Consider the following 27,669-nt stretch of genomic DNA (forward strand, 5'->3'; position numbering starts at 1 on the left):
GTCATATCTTGAAATTTTTGCAGAGTTCATGGTGGAGTGGTTATGGTTTGACTCGCCGTCAAAAAACGGCGGGAACTTGTTGCATGCGACTGTACTAAGCCTCAAGAGTAGTTGCGAGCGGAAGTTATCCACTATGTGCATAATGGGATCTACTCTAGTTCTTTTACTCTTCCAATAATCTTGTCCATGACCAAATGGCTACAGTCGGTGATTAGTACATAATTGGTCTAACATTTTCCCCAGCTAAACAGAAACCGTCCAAACTAATAGGTACACTTCAAACACACTCCCCCCGCTGTCCTCTAAGTAGATACATGTATTAAGTATATCAAATGATAGATAAAGATAGCTACAGGTTAGTAACTCTTACAAACTCAGAAATCTGAATCCAAGCATCCTGGCAGCGAAGTAGCCACCTCATCCAAGCAATCTTCCTCCGAAGCGGCCAGTTGATCTGAACATTCGGTCTGCAAGACAAACGGCTGATGATGATTCAGGTCCTCTTGCCCCTTCTTCCATTTTTCTACTGCATAACGCATTGCTCCATCCCTCAAAATAGCATCCTTAACGTCATCCCATTTGTGACCTCTTATAATTTCAAAGATCAGTGGCAAATACATGTGAGCAACCCTCCCGGTAAGGGCTTGCAGAGATGTACTGCAAATTTCGTCCAAAATATACACAGGTAGGACCATTTCTTGTCTCAAAACCTCTGACAAGCGCCCTTTATTCCCTGTCGAATCCCGACATACAGCGAGCCCTCGTCCCTTCTTTTCTTCTAGGATGCTTTCGATTCGTTCCAAACACGCGAAATACTCAGTTCTTTGCATCCCAAGCACATTCTGCGGAAAGATTGGTGAATGGAATATGCCAGAAGCTTGGGCTTCCTGAACATGGTTCTCGTTTCCAATTTGTAATCGTCCCAAGCACATGCGGGGAGGACACGCACTGATCTGAATTGGAACTGAGGATGCAAAATCCCAATCGATAATCCCACTTATCTTAAAATCTTCTTCGGAATCGGCAGTGAGAAAGATGTTTTGTGGGAATAAGTTGGCATGTTGGAGAATAAATGGACCAGTCTCATAATTTGGGCCAAGGGTTTCAAATACGAGAGACCGCATTTGTTCGAGGGCAATAAAATGATCCGTTTCGGTTTCCACTGTAGGATCACTGATTATTCGGGGGCGTTTCGAGTTGTGAGAGAAAAGGTGGTTAAAGCGGGCTGTGATGGAACTTAGACAATTGGTTGGATTTGCCAACGGGAAGCATAATCTTGCCCGACGATCGGGAAAAGCAGCAACAACAGAGTCTGTAAAGGGTCGGCAGGTATCAAAGATACAAGGACGAACTCCAAATGATGACTTCGGCGTGCGAGAATTTTTATCCGGTCTGTGCCAGTAACTAAGATTGAGAGTTAGGTAACCGCATGCCGCAATTGGATGATTTGCCAGTTCTAACTGATACATCGCCAGTTGCTCAAAGATCTATAGTTTTAAGAGTTAGAATTGAATACATCATGTCTTTTTAAGATGTCATACCTTTTGCCGCCTCATGTTAAGATCTTTTAGATCTGGATTTTGTTCACTTGGATTTCCAACGAGTGACCAATACTGCTGAAATGACAGGCCTCCAAGTTTTTCCATCAAGATAAACGGCCAGTCAACTTTGTTAATTATACCAGCACGCTTGTCATGCGCCTTCTGCTCCCAAGTTAAATCTTTGACTGGAGGGTACCGGACGTCGTACGAAAACACTTCAGGGACAGGAAGTGATGTATGCTCTTTGAGAAACCGTAACGTAGCACATTCGCTCTCCATTCTTCTCTCTTTCTCTGAGCTACTGAGGCTCACATAGAGAGGTAAATATGGATTTGAACTGGTATCAGCTGGAAATGCGGCTACCCAAACATCATCGGAATTCTTGTGTTTTCCGTTTCTTTCAAATTGGCTCGAAATGAATACATGTTTCCTTGGCTGAAACCGTAACAAAACAAACACCTCCAAGGTTCCCGATATTGGAAGAGTAAATCGACCGGTGTCGGATACTATCCTGTCGACGACGCACTCTAACTCATTGTAATCTTGATCATACAGGCCATGAGCAGCAAGAGCTAGTCTGCAGAGCTCTCCCATGTCAACCCTTGATAAAGTTTGCTGTTTCTGAACATGTAATATGAGAGCATCATGATGATCAGTAGCCTGTTGGGGGGTCCAGCTATTATTTTCGTTTCCGAATTCATCAACGAAAACTGGGAGGTTTCGGTTGACTTCCCACCTGGAGCCATCGATAACAAACTACACTTATCATAAATATCGATACTAATAATAATGATCCGTACAACAACTTACTTTAAAGTAGATCTTGTCGAAAGGCTCTTGCTGTCCTAAAAAGCAGGCGAACTCTCCATAGGAACACTGCTCAAGCTTGAATCCAGGGATCTTCCATTCATTCAATGATGAAACCACTTCTACCGTTTTTGCCTGTGAATCCGACCTATATAGAGGCTTCTTAGCCTATGCTGCTATTACGGCGGGATCTGCAATTCATAAAGGTATCCTACCAATGAAATGCCAAGCAAGGATTGTGGCTGGATGCTTCTTGCTCACTCATTATGGTTTTCTACAATCGAGAATGTAGACCAAATGGTTTTGATGTTGATAAGTGGCAATTGAGATGAAGATGACACGATGGATATAGCAAAAGTATTGGAAGGATAGGACAGTTTTGGAAAAGGTGGGCAGAGGTGGTTGATGTTGTGGGATGTAGGTAATGTACATGTAAACTATATGTAGGGCTAGTGCAGACAAGTACATACATGTATGTACATGTATATATATGTATGTATAAATGTACATGTACATGTACATGTATGTGCCTAGCCGAAAATGACATACATCATCTTTGATTTTGTGCAGCTAGTACATGTACATTTGGTAGTAGCAGAATGAAAGTGGCTTGGGGAGAGCTAGAAGTTCTGGTGTGTACGCGCGCACTCTGCGTAAATGTACATCGAATCTAGATGTACACTTATCATATGTGTGCGTGTAAGAAGGGTACCTATCTAGGCCTAGAGTACACGTATCTTACCAAAAATCCGAGTACTAATCATCTTTTATGTTTAATCTTTCATCACCTCAGTAATCCTCTTCAAGGCTTCGGCGACTCCTCGTCCTATTCTCTCACTTCCCTGTTCCTTTAGATTAACTACATGTACGCACATAAATGTATCCATGTACATGGACTTCTTATACAGTACCAAAAAGCAGTAGAAGTGTGTGGATTTGCTATATATACGGTATTTATATGATATTCTTCACTGAATCCCGTAATCCTATAGTAGTGATAATTTGACCCCGTTTTTTCGTACTATACTTAGTATTTACATATATCTACTCTATACCCTATCCCTTAAGCTGTTACTCATGAATTTCGGCTCATTTTTCCAAAATACAAAGCAATAAATGTGGCTAATGCTTATAGCTAAGATTGAATCTGAATAAATCTCTCACAAATCCCCAACCATGATTTGCTGTGTCTTATCCCATGACAAGCACAAAATAATCACAATTTGACGGTTTAAGGGACACTGCGTGCAAAAATTCGACAATTACCTATCTCCAGCTAGGGATTACCTGTTTAACAATTGTTTGGACATATCGATTAGTCTTGGGGGCTGGATTCTCTTAGGCGAGTAACTTTGATCTGAAATTCATAGCCAATTACTTCTCAATTTCCGGTGGTAGTTCACTGCAATACTACATATAGTTATATCACATACGAAATTGCACTGTTCATTCATGTAACATATACAAACTGTATGTACGCTATATAGCACTGTTAAATTCTGGGGATAAAAATGTTAGATATTGTCGATATAGTCTTAGGGTTACATACAATCAATGAGTTAACAAGATCCTCTAGCCGTACTATTCTGTCTTCATGAAAAATCACTCGTGATCTATCTCTCGCGAGCAAATGTGAAGAAGAGAATCAGGATAGATGAGCAGTAGAATCACCACAACCAAAGTCAAAATTCTGGAAGTGAATAGTACTATGAAGGTGAAAGATCTCTACCCCCCAAAATTTCTATTAACTACATAATTGTTGAACTCATCATGTCAGCGCGCCGGGGTTCGCCGGTGTCTAGCGGTGAGAGTACGTTTTGGTTCCGCACTGCAGGAAACACATGACTACATGTAATTATAATTAAATAATGTGGCACAAGATATGTAAACCAAGATGAAAATTCCGAATTTTTTTGTAGGCCACATAAGTATATATAAACCAAGATGTTACTGCATGTACATACATGTATATCTCTAAATATGATCATCTGATACTCAGATCTAGAGTATTCCCTCAATACATGTATACAACCCAACAAATCAATTAGAAACTTAGGAGCCTATAGATCTTATATATTAATTTTAAGTTACTAATAAGACTAAACTATTTTGAAAAGATTAGTGTTGATGTCTCATACGCGTCGTCTATCATTGGATATCACTCGGATATTACTTTCTAGAGTCCGCGTATATGTAGTGTTGAAAAATCCTTATCATACCGGGCATATAATTAGTTCTACCATTGAATGCCCTTGTTAGGTCTATAGATCTTTATTACGATTCCTACTGTTGAATTACATACTATGCAGCGCGGGTTAAATTAATGGTCGCGCGTGTAGACGAAGTTATACTACAAGCTGGCACGTTCAACATAAAATCTGATAAACGAAACGAAGCACATATAGTAACGAAACAAAAGGGAATCGTTAGAAAAGACATAGAAGTTATCTAAATTTTCTTGACAAGTTTTGTCCTGTCTGTGCCTGAGCTGTTGTAAGGGTGTCACCTTGTGTCTTCAGTATTCAACCTCAACGCAACGCCTTAGTCACCCATAACCGAAGCGTCCACAACCTCACCTGGTGCGCCTCAACTGTTCCCCGCGAAATCGACGCCTGTTTCCATCGCGAACTTCATCGATTTTCATCCCATTTTCATCCTCTCATCCCTGAGGGTCGCTTGCTCATAGCTCGGGCTATGACCCGAGCAACTTAGCCCGCTCCTTTGACGTTCCTACTCGCGTCAAAATACACCACCCCCCCAACCTCCCCACATCATGTCCTCCCTCCCCTCACAATGGCAGCGTCCGCAAATTACTCGCGAAGATACCTCCCAGCGCTCTGAACGCACTCGGACAGCCTCTATCGATATAGGAATCGACATGGGGGAAAAGGAGGAAACCTCGGATTCCATCACCGCGATCTTCCGGCAGCGATACACCCAATATGAGAAAACAATACAGAGCTTGTTCAGGACTGACCGTCCTTGCTGCGCTGCTCCAGAACTGGACCTTTCAACACTGGAGCTCAACGATAATTATCCTTCTGGTCCAACAAATCCTGCGGTATCTTCCGTTTCAGACAATATTCGGCCTCCAGCGCGACAGCTTGACGACGACGACTACGATTTCGACGATGACGACGAAGATGAGGAGCCAAAGAAAAGCGCGCCCTCGCCTTTACTCGCAAAAGCTTTATCGTCACATTCCCAGTCTAGTGAGCCCTCGAGGAACATAGCGGAAGCAAAAAAGAATGCTACCGCGACTAGGGAAAAGCTAGAAGCAGACAGGAAAGCCGCGGAGGAGGCGGCGAGAAGCGCGTTATCCACCATGTTCTTCACACTGGAAAATGATAGAGACGCAATGTTGGAACAGCAGAAGCTCGAGGAGTCTGATAGACAGGTCAACGCAGAGGCAAATGCGGCGCAAGCAAATGCCCCTGGAAAATTAAGTAGTGCGAATTTGGGTGCATCAAGCCTAACATTGAAACACTTAATCGCTAGAATCGATGCAAAGCGCGAGAAAGTTAAAGTGTCAGACATGGAGTTACGGAACTTGATGTCGGAAGTTAGGAAAAACCGGTCTAAGTGGGCTAATGAAGACAAAGTGGGCCAAGAAGAGTTATATGAAGCGGCAGAGAAAGTTGTGCTTGAATTAAGAGCGTTAACAGAACACTCAACTGCATTTCTGAACCGAGTGAATAAACGGGAAGCACCAGATTACTTTAGCAGTAAGTCAACAGTCTGCATTTGAACGACAGTACCCCTAACTTACCACTTTTCAACGTGTTCCTTAGTTATCAAACATCCTATGGACTTAGGAACCGTCATGAAAAAGCTAAAAACACATCAATACAAAAGCAAGAAAGAGTTTGTCGATGATCTCAATTTAATATGGGCGAATTGCCTTGCCTATAATGCAGATCCAATGCATTACCTCAGGAAGCATGCCAAGAGCATGCAGAAAGCCACACAAAATCTAATACCTTTAATTCCGGATATAGTTATTAGGGATAGGGCGGAGGTTGAGGCGGAAGAGGCCGGTACTATGGAAGTGGACGCCGAAGGTGAAAGTGACGATGGTAATCTTTTTTTTTTCTCTATTCGTTCACACCTGGCCCTAAATCTGGTTCTCATGGATAAAAACATTTGTTAATACATTATCGATAGAACCCCTCATGTCATCCCGTGGTAGGAAAGCTCCCGGGACAAAAAAGGCTAGGAAGGGGGCCCGAACAGAAGGAACGCCTGAAGTAAAGCCACCTACGGTACATCTCCTCCGGGCCGAGTCACTGCCGCCAGGAGAAAGTAGCCAGGTAAACATAATGCAAAACGGATTTCTCACACCTCTGGGAGGGACACCGGTTCCAAATGGTATCTCAGGAACATCGATGTCACAAATGGAGATTGACCATGACAAGGTTGATGACGATTCAAATGACGTGGAGTATCAGGCTTGGAAAACCATGACTAAAAAGGCCAGAGCAAAAGTTGCAGTAAGTCCATAGTGAATTGAGTAAACTCGATATTTTTTTCTAATTGATGTGTTAGAGTGACCGGCATAAACTTTTGCGTGGAAATCGTCTCAACCCCGAAGAGCCTGCTCTTCTACGATCAAGAACCGGTATGGGGCGGTATTTAAAGAATGAAGAACGGCATCTCAAATTTCTTCAGGAAAACGAAGACGAGTGTCTGCCTCGAGGCAATGTCAATGAAAAGTTGGTTGACTCAGCCGAAGGAGAAGATGAGGGAGATCTATTGCCTGATTACTACAACCCTCTTTCTTGTGTCCCAGAACTTCCATGGAGACTTGTTTGGCATGGAGACAGTGATGAGGTCGATCTTCAAGGCCAAGATATAAGGCTTGCTCCAAAAGGGATATTTACTCAGCCAAAATCCGAACTAAGCAAAAGAATGGATGCAAATATCAGGCAGATGCAAGATACGCGAAAACTTTGCTCGAAAATCGCGGTCATCAAGCAAATGCAGGTACAAACTCAGGCAAGTCCAAGGCTCTAATTCTACATTACATAAAAAATCTTCTAATAGACTCTCTGCAGATGTACTCTAATCAGTTTCAAAGATATGACCCCAAGGAATTCATCGAGGCAGATGTAGAAGACTTCGTTGTCACCGAAGAGGGCCCTATAATGTGTCACGATGTAGCAAGAGCGGCATTACAGAGATCTGTGGGCAAGATATTTTTTCATGCTGGCTTTGAAGAATATCAACCAACAGCAATCGACGCAGTGACAGATATTGCAGCGGATTACATTCAAAAGCTTTCAAAAACTTTAATGGTCTACGCTGAAGCGCCATCGCATGAAAGACAATTTTCACCGGAGGTAAATGTCAACTTCCAGAAACATTTAGTTATAGCGTACTAACAATTTCCGTAGGAAATGCTCTTACATGCTTTGTACGAAAATGGTGCAGACGTTGAAAGTTTAGAAGCATACATCAGAGACGATGTTGAACGTTTAGGGTCTAGACTCAATGGTATTCATGAGCGGATGAAATTTCATCTTACAGAACTTTTAGTACGTATCGACTATTCTATGGAGATTCTTGACGGTACCCTTGCTAACACACCCACAGCGTCCGGCTCTTACAGATACAGGTGGAGATGGTTCCAGAATGTTTAATGACGGAAGTGAGATGTTTGTTGGTGGTGACTTTGCAGAAGACATTGGTGATGACTTCTTTGGGTTTAAGGAGTTGGGCCTAGACAAGGAGTTTGGGCTTTCCTCCCTTTCCGTTCCACTGCATCTACTTCAAGGGAGGATGCGCAGTACTTTCCAGAATCCCAGTGCAAGGTACATTAACATTACTTTGTTCCTTCTATATAGACACTGACTTGTTTGCTATTATAATAGTGCTGCTGTGTCAGCTGATGGCTATAAACAACCTCCACCTTTCGAACCCGTTACACACGAAATCATCACGAAACAAATTGGCCTTGTCCAAAACTTCTTTCTCGCAAAGCTTCACGCCAACAACGAAGAGGCCCTTGTTGAAGATGAGCACCTTCAAGGAAAACAAAAGCCGCCAAAACCGAGACTGCCACCTACGGGAAAAATCTCAATGCCACGGAAACGACCGTCGAACAGCCATGGTGGTAATTCCAAGAAAAAGAAAAAGCCAAACCCGGCTCCTGCGTCTACGAAGACTGCACTGGTCAAGGACGCTCCTCCAGCTCTAGAGCGGACTCTTTCCAAGATATCAGAAGGCGGTGACGAGGGCAATGGCGGAATGATGTCACCAGAATCATTGGTCGGCGGTGGTGGTTAATATCTTGCCGTAACTCGTGGTGCCAAGTTTGATTTGGTTCGACTTTAATATGATTAGAGATTAGGTTTTATTCTCTACGTTGATGCTCCTCCCCTCCATTTTGTTCACCCTTTTTTTCTTCATTCATTCCTTTTTTTCTATCCCCTTATTCCGGACTGTTTTTACAACGGATGGAAAATCACCCCCGTTCAGTTCTCAGCCGAGTTCAGAACGTGGGTGCTCCCGAATAAGCGGGGTGGTGCTTTCCCTCAATTCCTTTTCCCTTGCGATGTATATTCATAAAAGTTCCTACAACCCCAACCTACATACCGTCATAGAGAGATGCATAAAATCTCCACGGCGTTTCGGTTATTCGGGGAATGTTTATTTTTTTATTATATTTCCTTTTCCTTTCTTTTATGGACTATGTGGATCTGGGAGGTTTTTTTTTGGTATGGGCGGGTGTCTGGAAACTGCACAAAAAAAAGTTGGGTTTGTGATTCTATCTTTTTATGTTATTCTCACTTGTTTAACCTTCATACCGTCTTTTTTGATAACCACTTATTGTATCACAACGCTTTTTTGCTATTATCTCTAGTTTTCTGTGTTCTACCAATTTGTCTCATTTTCTGTTTCTGCGGGATGTTGTGTAATCTAAATAGGCTTTCGGGGAGAAGGTGAAGGGTTTTTATAGGTCCGGTCAAGTTTTTCTTTCGATATCTTTCCTATTTCTTTTTCTTATTTTTCTTGGATCGGTATTTTTCATGTTATATAGTTTCCTTTTTATACTCTTTTTTAGTGTTGCTTTTGGACGATATTGGTTGCTATTTTGCACCCCACTTGGCTAAGAGATCTAGCTTTGACTGGCCGATGTCAGGAGATGACAAGGGGTGGTGTGTAAATGTGATTCTTGTGAATTAGGAATTCATGATTGCAGCAGGTTTTATATATTGTATTCTAAAATTTTCGTGGAAAGGGATACATATCGATGGGAATGTTTTTAATTAAGCACGCTGAAAAAAAGAAATGGAAAAAGAAAAATATATATAACTACATGTACTGGATACGAACTTTCGAGCAAGGTTTGTAACTTTCCCTTCCAATAATCAATTTTGGCACATAATACATACATATGTAATTAAGCTACAATCAGGTGTCACACTACATGTATTCAATGTACCAGAACCTCCGGTGCAGCGATGCCATGGTACGGAAGGAGCCCATAGATGATGCACTTTAGTAATTCACATGATTTTGTGACGATTCGATACATTTGGCACTGATAGGCTTGAATGCTATTTGTATCTTAGAGGTTGATCTAGATTGAAAAGTAAAGAAAATCATCACTGTAAGAAGTATGTACTTACATGGTGTAATAAAGGCTGTTTAGCTCGCAAACCATCTCAGGACGGGCCGCAAGGACTGAATGGATGAAAGAAAGTTATCGTGCGATAAACGACATGGCAAAATCCGAAATTACTTATTATAGGAAACTAACCTCCGACAAGGCTCTACGAGACTATACTTGTAATTTAATTGGGGAGTTCTGTACAATTCCGTATCGCTATAGTACGTACACGCACCCATCGCATCCCCTAGGCCTCTTTTGGTACTGTATATCTAAACAGTATAAGCTTCCTCATTGTCATCACGAAGCATTTCTATTGGTTGAAGTATATAGTCTGCATACCACAGATAGAAGCATATATATATATATGTAGACAAAGAACTGCTCCCAATATAGGACCCGGTAATGCCGGGAATGGAGCTAGCTGACATCGAAAGGGCAAACACTGGCAGGTAGAATTAATTGCAGATATATAGTCTTGTGAACTACATATTAATATTAAGAACTCGTGCGAGCGAGGAGGGGTCGGGTGCCGCTGCGCGGCACCCGACCCTGATTGTGAGCCAGCTTATTGAGAAGGAAAAACTGATATAACTACAGGATTCCTTATGTCATATATAGAGATTTTAACTATCCAAACCAGCAATAGATAGTGTAGTGCTTATACGATCAGACTGGACCCGTTTCTATTATTCACCTCGGAATAGACTATGGACTGGACGCACTACATGTCCTAAAGACCTATGCCGGATGATAAGGCAAATCTATCCAAAGATGGTGAGGTTGACAACCACAATTTGCGGCCGGAGGCCACATTCCATTTATAAAGTATACAGTAGCACCATACTAAAATATGAGCATTCTGGCAAGGTGTTCCTGATTCGCAATATTCTTGAATATGAGGCCTTCGCTACTTGCAGTTCACAGGAAGATTAATTACGAACACTTTTGCGGGATGGCTGTACTTCTAACTTAAAGACTAGAGACACTCTCTACCCCGGGCTTCACTTATTATTCTTAAATTCGATTTACAACGATGGCCGGATTGCCACAAAAGATCGATGAAAAGGATATCTGATATAGATTAACATATTAGAAGACATCTGAATATAGATATCTTACCCCACTTCCCAATACTATGTAATGAAAGAAAGAAAAGGAAAAGGGAACACCCTGAAAATGGAATCCAACATACCCACCCCACCGAGAAATATAAGAAAAATCTGCGAACCTCCCAAAGAAACCACTCCCGGATCCTGCCAGCTCCGCCATTTTAAAACAAAAGAAATGTCCCAGTTTAAGTAATAATATATGAGGTTTAAAAACACGTCATCGTAAAAGTCATGATGAAAGCCCCAGTACTGAGCGCTGATAAACCCAGACAAGAGCCAAATAGAAAATAAGAAATACACAGGACGAAATAAGATAATTAGGCGAAAGAAGAGCTATAAATAAACACCTCCCCTACGAAAATGGCAAGGGGGAAAGTACTGTAGGTTATAAATATGAAAAAAAAAAAGCAGTGATATCTTCCTAGAACGCCGGTCCCCTTAAGCAGAATAAATTGGAATATTTGCTCCATGGGGAGCCTCAATATCAGACATATCGCCCATAGTTTCACCGATCTCGGCTTCGCCAGCTCTGATTCTATCTCTTAAGATACTGGCTGAATTCAGGCATTCGATGTATGTTCTAAACTTGATGATCTCATGGAGCAGGTAGGAAGACTTCTTCTCCCAGTTAGCCATCGCCTTTGCTGAATTCGGATGACGAGGTGAAAACTAAAATTGAAAGAAAAAAATTAGCAAAACGCTTATCACTTACAGCGGGTAAGGTATATAAACATACAGCAATCCGCATAGGCGGTCTTAACTCATTATGCTTTGTCAATTCCGACTCGATATTCTTCACATAAGTCTCCAAAGCCTTTAACTGATCTGCTTCTTTTAAGGAGCTAGCAACCATGCTTTGTGTTGGTGGTGCCCAATCGGTGATATTCATTTTATCCCCGGGTAATTTAGCTTTCACCATCGAAGTATGGTCAATACTCGATCTGATCGAAACTTGTAAACTGGGTCTGGGCTCGCCGTGATTACTCGAAGGAGGACTCCCACTATCCATATAATCACCAAGGGCATTTTCACTCCAACCGTATTCGACGTTACTGACACCGCCAACTAGGGGTTCTTTGGAGAGTCTTGCGGCCCAGTAGTTTGCTGTTGTCACAAACTCCCTTACAATCTCCGCAGTTCCAACTTCAAAGAAGTGCACAGCACCAGATGGTAACGATAGTGCCCACACATTTGGTTTACTCTTGGAATACCCTGGTGATGGGAGCGCTGATGCAATTGTCTGTCTCAACATAAAAGTGCCAATTGACTCTGCATTTTCTGTCCAATTCCCTCCACCGACTACGCCCAAAACCGGGTTGTTTTTCCCGCCCTTATGTTGGCTGCTGCCGAACAGAAATAATTTCATCCAGCCTTTCTCAATGACTGCAAAACATTCGGTCCACGCCCGGTTCTTTGCCTTTTTGTCGACACCTTCAAGGTGGTGCTTATGTTTAAGCATTCCTTCTTTCGCCCATGGAGCCCCTGAAAGTTCCAGTTCGTCATATTCGAGTAGTGTTGATCCCCCGTCATCGGCCGAGTGTCCACTGGCTGCCTCCTCCCGAATGATAGCATGGCTAAGAGCATTTGCGAAACCAATGGATTGCTGGTAATCACCATGTGTAAACGCAGAGCCCAAAGAATCTACAGACATCGACGTTTGCGTCTTATCAAGTGAATATTTACTCCAAGTACTAGATGCAGAAGGGCTCCACATTGATCGATCCTCGAGGGATGTTCTGCTAGACGCAGCATATGATCCATTGTAGAGTCTTGGCCTTGATCTATTTTTTGCAGTCCATTTAGTTCCCAACTTACTATCCCGGTTACGGTTTGAAACGCTGAGTTCTGATGGCGCTCTGCTGACAGTACTTGGTGATCTCCGCAGCATTCCTGATCCGAATACAGAAAGAGTAGTAGAATGTGTAACTTCCACCTTTTCCGGCGCACCATGGAGTGGTAGTGCAGTTGCTTTTACTGACTGGTAGAAATCCTTTAACACAATCTCCACCTGAGTTTCCCAGACCTTAATCCCACCACCGAGCGAAGTCTTGACAAGAGCCAGTCCCCCATCCATATCGTAATCCATCTTTTCTGTTACTATTTCATCTCCTTTCGGGCTAAGACCTCCGATTCCGTTGGGTTTACTTGAGTTCCTATTCGCTCTTCCAAAGTCAATCGACCCTCTTCCAGTGCCACTCGGGCCACTATACGCCCTCTCCCTCGTCAATGGAAATGTGGCTGCGTTAGGAAGCCCAGGATCATCTGGTTGTGCCGAGAATGATTGGCGATAAGGAGTCTGTGAGCGTGATGGCATAGTATTATAGTGAATAAGCTTTGTATCTGTATTCGCAGCAGACTCCGCAACAATCCTACGAATACTCAGCATGGTGTTCTTGATGAATTGACCACGAGTCATCTTCTGGGATTGTGGGAGATCTGCGATGTGGAGATCTGTGTTCAGTAATAAAAGCGAATAGAGAATGGTAAACACAATGTCTATCATGAAGTTAGCATCACCAATACCATGAGAGGTAGGGTATAGAACGTACCAACACTTTTGAACCCGTGTGTTCGATTACATTCACACCACCTTTTTGAAATGGATGTAATGATCCTGTCTACCTGTTGTGTTTCACCCTTGAATACCAGTCTTCCACAAAAGATCCTCAGGGCTGATAATATGTTGATGCCTGAATAATCAAACATCTCCATGTAGGCCCTTCGATTTCTTGCGCCCGAAATACTCCTACAGACAAACAGTCAGCTTGAATTTTCCCTGAAGAGACTGGTAAACGTACGGATCGCCAAGCCAGAGAGTTACTCCAGCCTTTGGCATAGCATCTTCATCACCTTCAAAGATCTTCCTCGCCAGCTCGCGTATTTCCTCTGACGGTTCGTCATCCTCTTCTTCGTCCTCACTCATGATTGCCTCTTCGTGCTCCTCCAAAAGCTTCGCCTTCTCGCCCGGTCCATCTCTTTGCAACATTACAGTTGGAGTCCCTGCTGCAGTCGCCGGTGTAGGCGTCATGAGCCACGAATCTCCCGGGCCTCGATTCCCTACGCCCAGAAGACTAGCCCCCAATTTCGTATCTAATTCAAGTGGCTTCCCACGACCACTATCTCTCCGTATCTTCTCTTCTTTAGCGTGCAATGCGTCAAGCTCTTGCACGGTAGCAATTGGCGCTTCCTTCTTAGAAACAACTGATCCCTGTCGCGGCTTATCATACACAGATGACGTAGTAGAGTTCTGCCGCTCTTTCTCATGTCGTTCTCTTTCTAATGCAACATTATCGACGCTCCTCCGGGTCGATAGGATTGACCTCGTTTGAACAGGTGGCCAGCGCATTTCGTTATCCGGTTCGTCTTCGTCTCTTGAATGATGATGTTTGTGTGAGAAGGTACTTGTGTAGGGGCTTGTTTGTGGTCTTTCGCAATCATCTCGATCTTTGGGCTTCGATGGTTGGAGCCTCAGGTCTACATTCCTCCCACCCCTTGCATACTTGGTGTCTTTTCTGTATATTTTGTAGTCGCTAAAATCATCATTGAAGTGACTGCCACTGTCTCGGCCCCTCAGACTCTCGCCAAAGAATGTCGGTCGCTTTGGTGATATTGGATCCGAAGAGGCTACAGTACGGATCGTCGCACCCCGTGAAAGGTAAGCGTGCTCATGGTCTTCTTCGTCGGTTAGGTCGTAAGTAGAAGATTTCATTGCCGAGCAAAGATAAGAATTCATTGCAGCACTAAGTGAAGTCGAAGGACTTTGGGGGGGAGGGTATTCAATCGGAGATATGGGCTCTGTAGCATGTAAGGGAGGTGGTAAGACAGCTGTAGGTTGCGACATCGCATCGCTCACAGACTTCTTCCGGCGCCTGAAAAACGACGGTTTCTTATTGATCGTTGACTGCGGGGGATCGGAGTTCTGTGGTGGCAGTGCGACTTCTTGGGTTTGTTTGCTACTTGCAATGCTACTTCCACCACTTGCATTTGCACTGCTCCCACCACCCACACCAAACACCCGTCGAAAGAAACCAGGTTTTTGTGGGGTCTTATCTTTTGTATTCATCGTTGCGGGGTTCACAAATGCTGGCAACGGTGGTAGTGATATAGGATCTTCAAAGTGTGGGTTAAATTGCTGGTCTCTCCTTAAGCTCCTGTTAGACTTGTTTGACAGTCGTCGTACAAGACGCGGAGACCGTGGTGGAGAGGGCGTTCGGTTTCTTGGTCCGCTCCTTATGGATGGAGGCGGCGCTGCGTCAAAGGGGTCATACACATTCGCAAACCCATGTGAAGAACCAAGACCGCGACCGCGAGAACGCGTTTCCCTCCCAGCATCGAAGTTGTTGGCGCTGCCGAAACTTTCGGTTCCGTTGTCAAAGGAGCCAACACGTCTATTCCCGTAATTTGTCGAACCGCCCACGGGACCACCTGCAAAACTCCCAATATGTGAATGATAGTTGCTGGTACTGTTAGATCGTCTGCCGCGCGGTATTGGGGTGGTTCTCTGCGAGTAGTTGGAAGCAGCATCGTCATCTTCCATTTCGTCCACGGAGGTGAAATACGGTGAAGTATCAAAGGCCCCTAAAGACCCGTCACCGATCTTATCAAAGGACAGTAGGAGGTTATCCACCAGTGACTCTCTTCCGTTTCCCAGGTTTAGTTGGAGGTCGTGGGAGTCTCTCTTGGGTTCGGGGGACGAGCCACCTATAGCAGTGGACACGGTTCCCTTGCTGGACTTCCTGAAGCCATAGACCCCCATTGAAGAAGAATCGCCCGAGTAGGACGTGGAGTGAGTCGAGGGGGGCGTTCTGGTAGTAGGTCTGAACCTCTGGCTACTCTCCGCGTAGAGCTTATGGGCGGCAGAACTTGGCTCGGGGGGGATCATTATTGTTTCTGCAATAGGCGGGTCTTGGGGCAGCTAGTAGCTCTGCAGTGTCAGTTTCTGCTATGCTAAAACTGTTTGGACCGGATGTCTCTGGCTGTTTAGCGTGTAAGTTGTATGCCATAAACGAATTGTAATGAACGATTACTGCCCAATTGACCTCACCGGAACCAAAGGGGGGTGTGAGTAGTGGGGGGAACACGCGCTGGGTGGAAGTGAGCCAGCCGGGAGTAGTGGGGATCTTTTTTTTCTTTTCCAAAGGATCTGTCTCTACATACAGCTTTAAAAAAAAGTTGCTCACAGAGGGTTCCTGAGAATGCTTTTTGGGGTAACGAATTAGGAACGAGATACCGAGTAATTTCTTTTTCCCTCTTCCAACCCAGGAAGTTTTCGGGCGCTCGACTTGTGTTTCGGACAGTGTAAGTTGCTTGTGTGGAGAGATCTCTTATATCCGGGATATGAAGTGAGGCTGTGATTTCAGATCTGCCCTTTAGTCTTCTTCCTCTTTCTCTTCGATTTCTGTGAGAAAAAGCATCAACACATGGCGATTTTTCTTTTGTGCAACACTCTCACAAGGATTTCCCGTATATTATTTAATCCCACTCTCCTATAACAGTTCGTCGGATGCCCAACTCCGTATGGGATATACCCAGGATCACGGGATAAGGGGTGAGCCGGGGCGAAACAATAAGACAGACGAGCGGGGGTAAAGCCACGAGGCACTTGTTTCGTGGTCCCACGAACCGTTAACGGAGGAGACCAAAATGAGATTGATTATGGTGTCTTGATAGTGGTGTGAGCGGAGAGATATGTAGGTATGGCAAGAGGGGTAGCTAGAGAAAGAGAAACAGAGGTAGGCAAAGACAAATTGACTGACAGAGGGTGTAAGAGAGGATTAGTAGAATGAAGAGGCAGAAGAATATCAGACAAGTCTGTGAACCGACCTCTTCTTCTATTCAATGAAATTGAGGGGGTGTAATCTGATGTTTTAGGGAGGGGCTCTCTGATCCCTTGTTACGGTCTCACGGAGGTTTTCCCAGTGGGACTATCGTTTACTAGCTGCTTCAGAGTAACCCCCAAAAATCTTCACGATACAATCGACACATTCATATGTATATATGCACCTACTCAAAACCAATTAATCACATCATATTGCATGCTCTGTCTATCCTTCTTAACCGAGTGGGCGCAAAAAAACCCTGGTTACTGGGTACTCTAGATCTAACCAAGTGCCACTACTGTTCTGACACTGTTGACAATGACACAATGAGCTTTACTGCAGTTGCCGTTTTAATCTCCTCAATATATCAAGAGCTATTGATATTATATCGATACAACTCCCGACTCGTCATGAGTTACCCAACCAATTCCAAAAGGACTAAACCTTTCTGTGGTACACATCTCAATATTGCCTAGATCAAACCCGCCTGTAGATATGTCGTGTGTAAACCCACGTGCTAAAGCTATCGCTTTAACCATTTCCAGCTATTCCTCTAATACTCCAACGTTCCTAACCATCACGTCGATTGGCCCCGCAGGACGCGAAGAATATGTTCCCCCATATTATTAAACCTCATGCAAGGGAGAGATCGCGGCAGGAAACTTGTTTAGGGGTTTCATGCACCGTGCTTGGAGAAAGAAGGAGGGTGAGGGGATCTGGCTGCTTGTAGTCAGGGGTAAAATCAGATGCGGCATATATTTGAGACTAGGGGCCGTGGCATGAGGTATCACTCGACAGTCTGGCACCTTGGCAAACCTAACCCTGGATAACTCCTCTTCTATCATTCACAGCGCCTTGTACTACCTTGCCAGGTACAGGTATGTACATATGTACAGCGACCGGAATGATCTATGGAAAAACGGGGGGGGTGAAATTGTATGGCGAAATATCTGTGCACCATATAACTGTTTTTTTTCATAGATCATTCCTATCGCTGTATGTAGGTACAGCCACTCTGCAAAAGTGTTCGTGATTCCGATTTCGAAGTGAGACATTTCTCCATAGGTAACCGTAGCGGAGCATCAAAAAAACTCCAAGAAAAGACTTTCCCAGTGATCAACGGCGCCCGGAATCAATGAAGAATAAGATCAATGACCTATCTTCTTTTATATAGTCACCAACCATATTATATATTTTTCCTTATTTTGAATCTCAACATTAATAGCATCAAGAATACGGGTGCGTCACACTGCGCACTGACATTAAAACTAAATCACGAACACTTTTGCTGAGTGGCTGTACGTACATGTATGTATGCATTTTCAGCGAAACCAAATCCGTTTCGTATGGCTCGATTGCGCAGCTCTAATGGTAATATCGCCACTACATGTGAGTCCTAAACCTGGCTCCAGCTCTGCCTCCACCTATGTATGCACCTACATCTATCTATTCAGAGACATCTATCTGTTCAGAGACATCTGCCTAAGATGCCTACTTCATTAGCAATTCGAACTGTGGGGAGCGAATGAATCAAACCACTGCTAGCTGGTGGCAACAATAAATGCTTCGCAGGGATTTTTAAGCTTATATTTTTTGCTTAATCTGAGATAGGCCATCTGATCAGCTCTGAAATTTAGTTGGTACATGTAGTGTAGTTATGATCATGCTTGATTCCCAATACAATCTCCCACAAACACTCGATGATATCAGCTCAACCGGCTATGTCTTACCTGTAACTCAGTGGCGACCCGACGAAACAACCGGCGGCGAAACAAAGGACAAAATGGCCTATTGGAACGGCCTCGCAGTTACGAGATATTGGTTTATGTAAATGAGTACAATACTGGCTGCAGCACTCAGCCTCAAACCTGTGAAACAATGGTTTAGAAGAAAGCCAGAACCAATAGGCTCAGCCACTCATCCCATATATTCAACACCGAGAACGTGGTATAGATGATCCGAGCAGTATTGTGGGAAAATCGATTTTGAATTCCGGGTACGGGGATATCGGTGAGAGTTTTATCACCGCCGGGTGGGTGTGGCTGCAGTGTGGCTACGACAGTGGAGAGGAACTCTTGTATCTTATAGACCAGCTTGCCCATCAGCGAGCGCGGCCCATCACCGAGCGTTGCCCGCTATTTTGCCCGCTGCAACGGTTGCTACTCACCAAATTTTGGCTGGATGCTCGCTGAGGGGGCCGCGCTCGCTGATGGGCAAGCTGGTCTATATGGTGGGGGAAACCTTGACGACATTGATTTTGCTTACTAACACATACAAATTACGTGCCAAGAATGGGAAAAGTACTTTTTTTGACCATACAAGCGACATTATCCCTGCCAAAATATTTTTATAACTCAACAACGAAGAATTATTTTAAAAATCGGAGTAGACAGGATGATAGAGCAGGTGAAACTGAGTAGATATATCTAATAAAATTAAAAATATATGTGGTGGTTGATGAGCTATAAGTGGTCAAAGTTGAAGTGTCCAAACTACTCCGTGACAAGGCTTCTGGAATCCGGCGTTGCACCGGGAAGACAGCCGGAACGCCAGGCTTTTGACACCCCGGCGCTAGCCTCAACCGGTAGCAAGGCGATGTCAACACCACACAAAGAAGTAGGTAGCAATCCTGATCTTTGAAAAGCCGTCAACTTCTCTGTTACCACCCGCTTAAAGCCACGTGCTACAAACACCTTCCCAAATATCGCACATTGCAACATCTATCGCGTCGGCAACGTCTGTAATACGATCATCGCTAATCTCCTCTACGAGCCATCATCAGACCCTTCATGAACCATTTCCGCGCCTCACCTCCGCCTTCACGCTCATTCACTCCTCATATTGGTATGCCTAGACATGGACGTCAAGACTCTCGGTCGTCGCTGCGGCTACCGCCGTTCTTCAAGCGGCTCTTCAAGTTCCCGCAAATGGACTTTGAGGTTAGGCTTCCCAGACGACGGACTGAGCTACAACTCCGAGGTTTACTGACTTGCAAGGTATTAGATGGCCACATGGGAAATGACAAACCTTATAATTGCGCCAAAAAAGGTCTTCAAATCTATATATCACCATGTACGTTTCTTTCATTTTTCTCAAGGTGTATATAACGAAATAAGCTGATTGCCCCGTTGTGCAGAAACGTATACCTAACTATACCCACAGCCCCTAGACAATAAACTAACTATGAATAGAAACCAAAAACTCTTGGTCGCGTGATGATCCTTCTTTCATTGTCCTCCTGACCTTCTTCCTAACACTCTCCTCCTTCGCGTGGGGTCTCGCATATACACCGGCTTTTACGTCAATACTGCGTTTATCATTCTCGATGGTCTTTATGCAGTTTCTTGTCACATCTTTGCTGTTTGCGACAGCGGGATATTTTCTTGCCGGAAGGTTTTTGAAGGTCCAGGGTGCTGGAGGGCTCGGGAGGGGAGGCATTGTTGGTGGGGAGGGTGAAATCGAATTTATGTATTGCTTTGAGATCGGCGTGAGGGCATTCTTCCCAGTCTGGGTGTTTTTGTAAGTAGCCTTAGATTCGTTAGGGTATAAGGGTCGTTGTGTTTCGGAATAGAGGTGCTGACTGAGGTATAGATATGTGATCCAGTTCTTGATGATGCCGATACTGACAAGAGACTATTGGTACGATGCACTGCCCTTATCTCTAGGGAAGCCATACTAACCCAACAATATAGGATTTCAACATTCCTTGGGAATTCTCTATATCTGATAGCATTCTCCTACTATTGTGTTATCACATTCATGGGTTATAATGGTACCTCTCACACCACAAATTTTTTTCTTCATAAGCTAACGGTTTAACTTCATCAGCACTTCCCTTTCTCCATCACACAGAGATAATGTTAGGCCCAATTTTCATATTTGTGGTCCTATGGGCCGTTAGCTTATTTGGCTTCAACCTGCCGAAACACATCATTCCTGTGCTTCTCGGGGTATGATTCGGACGTCTTGTGGGCGAGAGGGTGTTACTGTAGAACTGGACTTTAGAGCGTTATTGGGATTAGAATGTTTTAATGGGGATTATGTAATGTATATATTGATCGTGGAACGCTATAATGAAGCGTAGCTTGGAGTTTAATATTATGTTTTACGAGGCTCCGAATCTAAAGGAGCAGATACCATAATGTCACTGATCGGTGGGTACATACAAGGATGCCGGCAGAATACCACTCTTTTTTTTCCAAGGTTAGCTCTTGACAACGTCATTACAGCTTTAGGCGAGTATAAATCTAAACAGAAGCTGAAAATATGGAACCATTCTGAGCGGTGCTATTTTTTGTTACGGTAGATACTTGTACTTACTGTAAATACTACATGTATAAAGTGTACTACAAACTTAAGGTCATACATACTATACGTAACCAGTATATGGCTACATGTACTCTCTAGATCTACATGTATGTATACACATGCAGGGTAGATCTATAGATCATGACGGCTGAGCTAGGGTCGAATCTCGATCTCTTAATTAAGGAAACCCGAATAGGCTGAGGCCAAACACCTCCCGAGATATTGCTGTCTAACCCCGTCGGATTAATTATATATAATTATGGAAGGTATCGCGGGCAGCTACAATTACTTTATAATTTACAGATATCAAGAAGTCGATTAATTAGATCACTATCACGTGTCTCGAATTGATTGAACGCCGCGGGTGTGTTGGCTTTTACTTCGGTACGGTTACAGATATAGCTTGCACGAAGATTTATAGCCTATGTACTACTTTTTATGAGTCCCGAGTGATAATTTATGACCGAGATATTTTTGCATCAACTAAAGTACATAGTACATACATGTATGTCAATGCAATCAAAGCCATACATATGTACCTATATACATACATACAAGTGGTTTCTGGCCTTTGGCCGGTACTACACGTATATAAATCAGTCCAATATACGTATAGCTAAGTTCTCTATTTGCCTGTCAGTCAGGGCTCTCAGGCCGCTGCGCGGCCCTCAACCCCTCCTGGTAGGTAAAGTTTATTTGTATATCTGCTGATATCCCCATATATCAGTGGATATATCAGACAATTTCACCAGTTCAAGCTGCAGGGATATCCCTTTAACAGCTACTAATCGATTCCCAGAACTGGTAGAGAACCTATCAATAACCTAACACCGCTCAGCACAACACCCTATACTCATATCCAACAATAACATTTTTCAAGTGAAACAAAACCTCCAACATAACCTTTCTTTTTAGCTGACACCCTAATCAATAGCTCGAGAAAAAGAAAACATCCAAAACACAGCCATTCAAAAACTTTTGATATACACATTGCATACTCGGTATAGCTATATACTAATTAGATGTCTCAAACAATTCTTACTCATATGTCAGCTCAAGCAGCTCCTGAAGACATACATATATGCAAAGCCTGGGCTGGCTCTACTAGGTGATAAAAATTCTAGTATGTACTTGTATGTATACGTATATGGGGCGGTAAATGTGTCAAAAGTAATTTTACCAACGGTAGTAAATTATTTTACCACCGGTGGTGAAAATAATACCAGTATTTATACCCTATAATGCTAATTTTTATGATAAAAGCACAGACCTTTTGGCCAAAAGGGGCCATATAATGCCAATATATATGAAAATTGTCCACCGATGGGGAATCTCACCATCGGTGGCGGTATTTCACCACTGGTGGGAAATTTTCATAAGTTTTGGCATTAATGATTGAACATTTACTTATTTAGTATAGCGCAGCATAAAGACCGAAACTCAGTGTTTATACCGGTGGAAATGTACTAATGTAGGATAGCGTGCAGATACAATGACTGAAATTCAGTGCTTATACCACCGGTGGTAAATAATTTACTACCGTTGGTAAAATTACTTTTGACACATTTACCGCTCCATATACGTAGGTATAATTATAAATATAAGCTATGTATATGCATATGCGCGTGCTACATGCGATCTTTTAGTGATTTGAGTGGTTGATTCCGAGGTTCAAAAGCTATGTAGCTATGTAGCCTTAACAATATATAAACAAAATATTATGGATATGTAGACCAACTTGGTACATGTAGTTCCCTGTGTGTATGTGGTACTGCGCTGGTGATGCTTAGATTGTGTTTTGATTTGCCTGGCTGTATAAGAGAATGAATTAGTATATAATGCGAGAGTGGTCTAGATCTTTGCCATGAGGAGGGGTCGAAGGCCGTGCAGCCTTTCGGCGTGTATGGCGTGATACGTAACTGATTTAAGCATACATGTACTCGCTGTGAGAGCAAGTTTCCGCGTGAAAATTCGGTTGCAAAACAAAGGTGGTAGCGGAAACTTATTCTCGCAGAAAGTACATGTAGGTACATGTAGTCGCATAGAGTCCGGCCGCCGAAGGCCGCGGTCCACTTGTACATGCTTTATACTTACTGTATGATTGGATAAGACATGTAGATTCACGAACTCGGGTATCGGGTCCAGATCTAGATACATGCTAACACATGTCATTTGGAATACAGGTCGACTCAAACTTATAACTACATGTACATACTTGCAAGTTTACATGTATCGAAAATTTAGAGGTTGCCGGATCAGGGCTCCAAACTGTGATGATGTGACATCGACCTTAAGTCATGAGTGAAGAATTGATGGAAATTTCTGTGAAACTCCCCCCAGACCTGAAATTCGAAAGTTGGATTAAACCGAAGGGCTTTTTTTACATACAACCAGCCCTTATCGGCCATTGCAAGGATAGACTAAACTTTTGCTCTTATTAATCTTTGGTACTAGCCCAGCCCGTAATAAAACTCATCATCTCGGATCTAAGGTTTAAGTTTGATTATAAGTTTAGATTTAGAGTAGTATGGTGCTTATATGTATGTATATATGTATCAAATCATATTTAATCTCTTCCTGTTTCCTGCTAGGCATCACCAGCTTGCACTACTTTGATCAAGATCGATCATTAAGTGTGTGTATGTACTAATGTAGGTTCTAGAGTATGAGTTCGATTTAAGGCGGTTTCAAGGAACTACGTGTACGTATATGTGCGTATGCGTATTGAAATCATAGTTTATCGATGAGTTTTTCCAATCACGATTCGAAACCCACAGCACACACGTACTACACTATAATAATAATAATAATACAGGACAGTATCTGGCAGGAGGGAACTGTTTGTATGTAGATCCCTTCGTCTGTATTTACATACACAATGTTTTAGGAATCTCACGCTTGAGATTCCTCAAAAGTTGCAAAAGGTTCTCCCGAGTGATTTCTTATGATACCCCCTCCTGCACCCCCACTCAGCATCGCAGTTTCCCCTGCACCTGCTGCAGGTACTAGAACTCGGTAGTTAGAAGCACCATATATGTGGTCTGTATCTGACCCAAATATCGAGAGATACACTGCATACCCCAAATTAGGGTTAGGGCACATACTGAATACTGATTCACCCGACTCTGTGGAAATCTTTAAAAGGGGATGAGTCCGTCTGGAGAGGGGCTTTTCGTGCCAAGAACCAGGGATCTCTCCTTATTGAGGCGCTTTGGCCGTGGGCGGCGACGAGTATGCTAAACAGACCACACACGCCCTCGTTCGTCCGTCGGCAACCAACTCATCTCTTCTTGTCGCTCGTCTTACTTCTCTCCCTTCTTTTCCCCATCCTTCCCCGCTCTCTGTCTCTATCTCCTGATCTTCTTCTTTGATCGTTCTATCTAACCCACCCTCGCTATTCATCATGTCAACTATTGGAGGAGGAGGAGGGGGAGGTGCCTTTAGAAGCAACCAACGGCCTGGTAATCAAGGGCGCTCTGGAACCCCCAGCTTCCCCTCCAACCCCTCCACTACCCCTGCACCCGCCAGTCCTGCCGCCGCTGCTCCCCAATCTGAACTTTCAGGAATGACTGATAGTAGGAAAAGGCAGAGTAAAAGAGACGAGGTTTGTTCTTCAGCCCTTTTATTACTTAATCCTCCCACCCAGCAGCCGAGAGAAGAGGCATTTCTTTAGCTCATCCGGCCACCCAAGTATTAACATGTTCTATCTCTCGATCGAATAGGCAATACGCCGTAAGATCGAAAATGACCTCAACAAAAAGAAACACACTGGCGCTCCCAGGTCTCGCCAAACCCGAAAGATTGCTCCGGGCACAGTCATGGCCCTACGCCCCTCCCAGGCGCTGCAAATCAAGCCGAACACTACCGTAGCAGAGGCTGCTCAGATCATGGCCGCAAAACGTGAAGATTGCGTGCTTGTCACCGATGAAGAAGATAGAATTGCCGGTATCTTTACAGCAAAGGATCTTGCATTCCGTGTTGTCGGGCAAGGAATCGACGCCCGAGACGTTACTATTGCTTCCATTATGACCAAGAATCCACTTTGTGCGCGGACCGATACATCTGCGACGGATGCTCTAGACCTTATGGTTAGGAAAGGATTCCGGCATTTGCCAGTTATGGATGAAAATGCGGATATCTCCGGTATCCTGGATATCACAAAGTGCTTTTACGAAGCAATGGAAAAACTCGAACGTGCTTATGCTTCTTCAAGGAAGCTCTACGATGCTCTCGAAGGTGTCCAGTCCGAGTTGGGATCATCTCAACCCCAGCAAATCATTCACTATGTTGAGGCCTTGAGGCAGAAGATGTCCGGCCCAAATTTGGAATCTGTATTGGATGGAAACCCGCCGACAGTTGTCAACGTCCGGACTACAGTCAGAGAAGCTGCTGCTTTAATGAGAGAACATCATACAACTGCGGTTTTGGTACAAGATAATGGAAACATCACGGGTATTTTTACTAGCAAAGATGTGGTTTTGAGAGTTATCGCTGCAGGGTTGGACCCAGGAAACTGTAGTGTTGTTAGGGTTATGACACCGCACCCCGATTTCGCACCGTTGGATATGAGTATCCAAGCTGCCCTCAGGAAAATGCATGGTGAGTGAACTGAACCAATAGAGCATGGGTGCCGGGATTAAACACTGATAGCAACGGTCAGATGGACATTACTTGAACCTTCCGGTTATGAACGACAGCGGCGAAATCGTGGGCATGGTCGATGTCTTGAAATTGACATATGCTACATTAGAGCAGGTAAAATATTTGCAAAGATGTGTAATATCTCTGAAGAATTCGGGGCTGACATACCGTAGATAAACTCTATGGGTACCGGCGATAGCGAAGGGCCTGCTTGGAACAAATTTTGGCTTTCTCTTGATAACGATTCTGAATCGGTCGTATCCGACAGCACCAGGCACACAGCATCCCGTAATAATATTGGAGGGCCATCATCACCCGTCACCGGACATAGGCATGGTGCCAGCAGTATGGAGCGTGGTTTATCTATGGAACGCGCTGAAAGCAGCGTTCTTTTCCCTACTGACTCTGCATCCCATCATGGTGGTGATTCCCCAGGGGGCTCTCAAATGATGCCCTTAGGTTCAAACCCTCTCGACACCCCATTCCCCTTTAAGTTCAAGGCACCAAGTGGGCGTATCCATCGTGTCCAGGTTGCACCCAGCGGCGGTCTTGGAGAACTTCTAGGAGCTGTAGTAGAAAAACTCGGACATGAGGTTATTCAGGTCGGTGGAGAGCCAACCTTTGGCCCGGACGGAAAGCTCGAGGAACAAGGCTTTGCGATGAGTTACGTTGATAGCGAGGGGGATGTTGTTTCGATCACCTCCGACAGGGATCTAGTAGATGCGGTGGATATGGCAAGACAGGGAGGGAGGGACAAGGTTGATCTCTATGTTCACGATCCAGACAAGCCGGCGGTCCCGGCAACAGTAGAGCCAAGGCCTGAGTCTGTGGCGCATGCCACCCCGCCCAGGAAGAGAAAGGGCGGGCGTAGGCGCCACGATGATAGTGAAGAAGACTCCGATGATGAGGGAAATGTCCCAATAAGCAGGAGGTCCCATCAGCCAGCTCCGCAGCCACTAAAGCCAGAACTTATTCCCGGGGTTCCAAACGATTTGATCTTGCCTGGAGCTATCGTCACCCTCGCTGTGGCTATAGTTGCCGTTTTCGCGATGTCACGAAAATAGTAATGTTGAGTGACTAGGATATTTTTGTACAGGAGGGCATATTGGTAAAACTGCTGAAAGATTATGTCCGGAGCAGGGGCGCCAGCCCTGGAGCGGTGTTTTGGGTTATCTAGGATAGTATGCCCATAGCAACTTGTAGATGTTTTTTTCTGCTTTGGATACCGAAATTACGTGAGACCCATTTTAAGCTATTATGACGGGTTTCAAGAGCTTCCCCCATTCTTCTCATCCAATTTCCGCTGTATCTCATATGAGCTGAGCGTTTTCTGTAATTGACTTTATTCCTGATTTCATGTGGCCTCCACCCTATTAGCGTTGTCTTAAGACCGTTTCCTTTAGGTTTTTTTTTTTTAGCATGGCCGTACAAGTTTATTTGATTTTCTTGGGTTTGATCTTTTGTTCCTTTATGTCTTTCTAATGCGATCTACATACCATCTCCATTTGCGTTACAAAAACATGTAGGATACGTGTTGTACACCCGTGTCTAGAAAATTCCCGGATCCCGCACCATAGCAACCAGATCAAGACCAAACACCACCACGAAACCCATGGGGTTTGCTTAAATCTAGGTTGAGGAAAAGATGGCACAAGAGGTAGAGAAGGCCTCATAGTGTAGATGAGTTATGGAGAGCTGCCATTGAGGAGTGGGGACAATATCCCCCAAGAGACCTTCAATGCGCCTTGAGTTCATAGTATGCCAAGGGTGAATCAGGGTTATGAGGCAAATGGGGGCCACACAAAATAGTAGGTTTTTATATTTCATTT

At 44.0% G+C, this 27,669-nt stretch overlaps 5 protein-coding genes across 5 annotated transcripts; 3 read left to right on the plus strand and 2 right to left on the minus strand.

Annotated features, from left to right (window-relative positions):
* Positions 1–374: 374 nt before the first annotated feature.
* H6S33_013005 (uncharacterized protein) lies at positions 375–2,613 on the minus strand (the record flags this gene model as incomplete). The annotated part of the gene is made up of 5 exons (XM_044844366.1): positions 375–1,404; positions 1,462–1,487; positions 1,542–2,297; positions 2,352–2,496; positions 2,564–2,613. The coding sequence occupies 5 exons, from the start codon at positions 2,611–2,613 to the stop codon at positions 375–377; spliced, it is 2,007 nt and encodes a 668-aa protein (XP_044694714.1).
* A 2,508-nt stretch (positions 2,614–5,121) lies between these two features.
* On the plus strand, positions 5,122–8,633 carry H6S33_013006 (uncharacterized protein; the record flags this gene model as incomplete). The annotated part of the gene is made up of 8 exons (XM_044844367.1): positions 5,122–6,073; positions 6,140–6,424; positions 6,513–6,838; positions 6,894–7,331; positions 7,403–7,687; positions 7,742–7,882; positions 7,941–8,158; positions 8,219–8,633. The coding sequence occupies 8 exons, from the start codon at positions 5,122–5,124 to the stop codon at positions 8,631–8,633; spliced, it is 3,060 nt and encodes a 1,019-aa protein (XP_044694715.1).
* A 2,877-nt stretch (positions 8,634–11,510) lies between these two features.
* H6S33_013007 (uncharacterized protein) lies at positions 11,511–15,954 on the minus strand (the record flags this gene model as incomplete). Its single annotated transcript, XM_044844368.1, has 4 exons — positions 11,511–11,741; positions 11,809–13,568; positions 13,622–13,818; positions 13,871–15,954. 4 exons carry the CDS (start codon positions 15,952–15,954, stop codon positions 11,511–11,513), a joined length of 4,272 nt encoding a protein of 1,423 aa, XP_044694716.1.
* Positions 15,955–19,680: 3,726 nt separating this feature from the next.
* H6S33_013008 (uncharacterized protein) lies at positions 19,681–20,661 on the plus strand (the record flags this gene model as incomplete). Its single annotated transcript, XM_044844369.1, has 5 exons — positions 19,681–19,830; positions 19,895–19,967; positions 20,083–20,402; positions 20,483–20,530; positions 20,584–20,661. 5 exons carry the CDS (start codon positions 19,681–19,683, stop codon positions 20,659–20,661), a joined length of 669 nt encoding a protein of 222 aa, XP_044694717.1.
* Positions 20,662–24,602: 3,941 nt separating this feature from the next.
* On the plus strand, positions 24,603–26,904 carry H6S33_013009 (uncharacterized protein; the record flags this gene model as incomplete). Its single annotated transcript, XM_044844372.1, has 4 exons — positions 24,603–24,803; positions 24,922–25,798; positions 25,860–25,954; positions 26,014–26,904. The coding sequence occupies 4 exons, from the start codon at positions 24,603–24,605 to the stop codon at positions 26,902–26,904; spliced, it is 2,064 nt and encodes a 687-aa protein (XP_044694718.1).
* Between the last annotated feature and the right edge of the window lie 765 nt (positions 26,905–27,669).

This window comes from Morchella sextelata (genome assembly GCF_020137385.1).
Source record: "Morchella sextelata strain SCLS chromosome Unknown scls_9, whole genome shotgun sequence".
NCBI classification, from domain to species: Eukaryota; Fungi; Ascomycota; class Pezizomycetes; order Pezizales; family Morchellaceae; genus Morchella; species Morchella sextelata.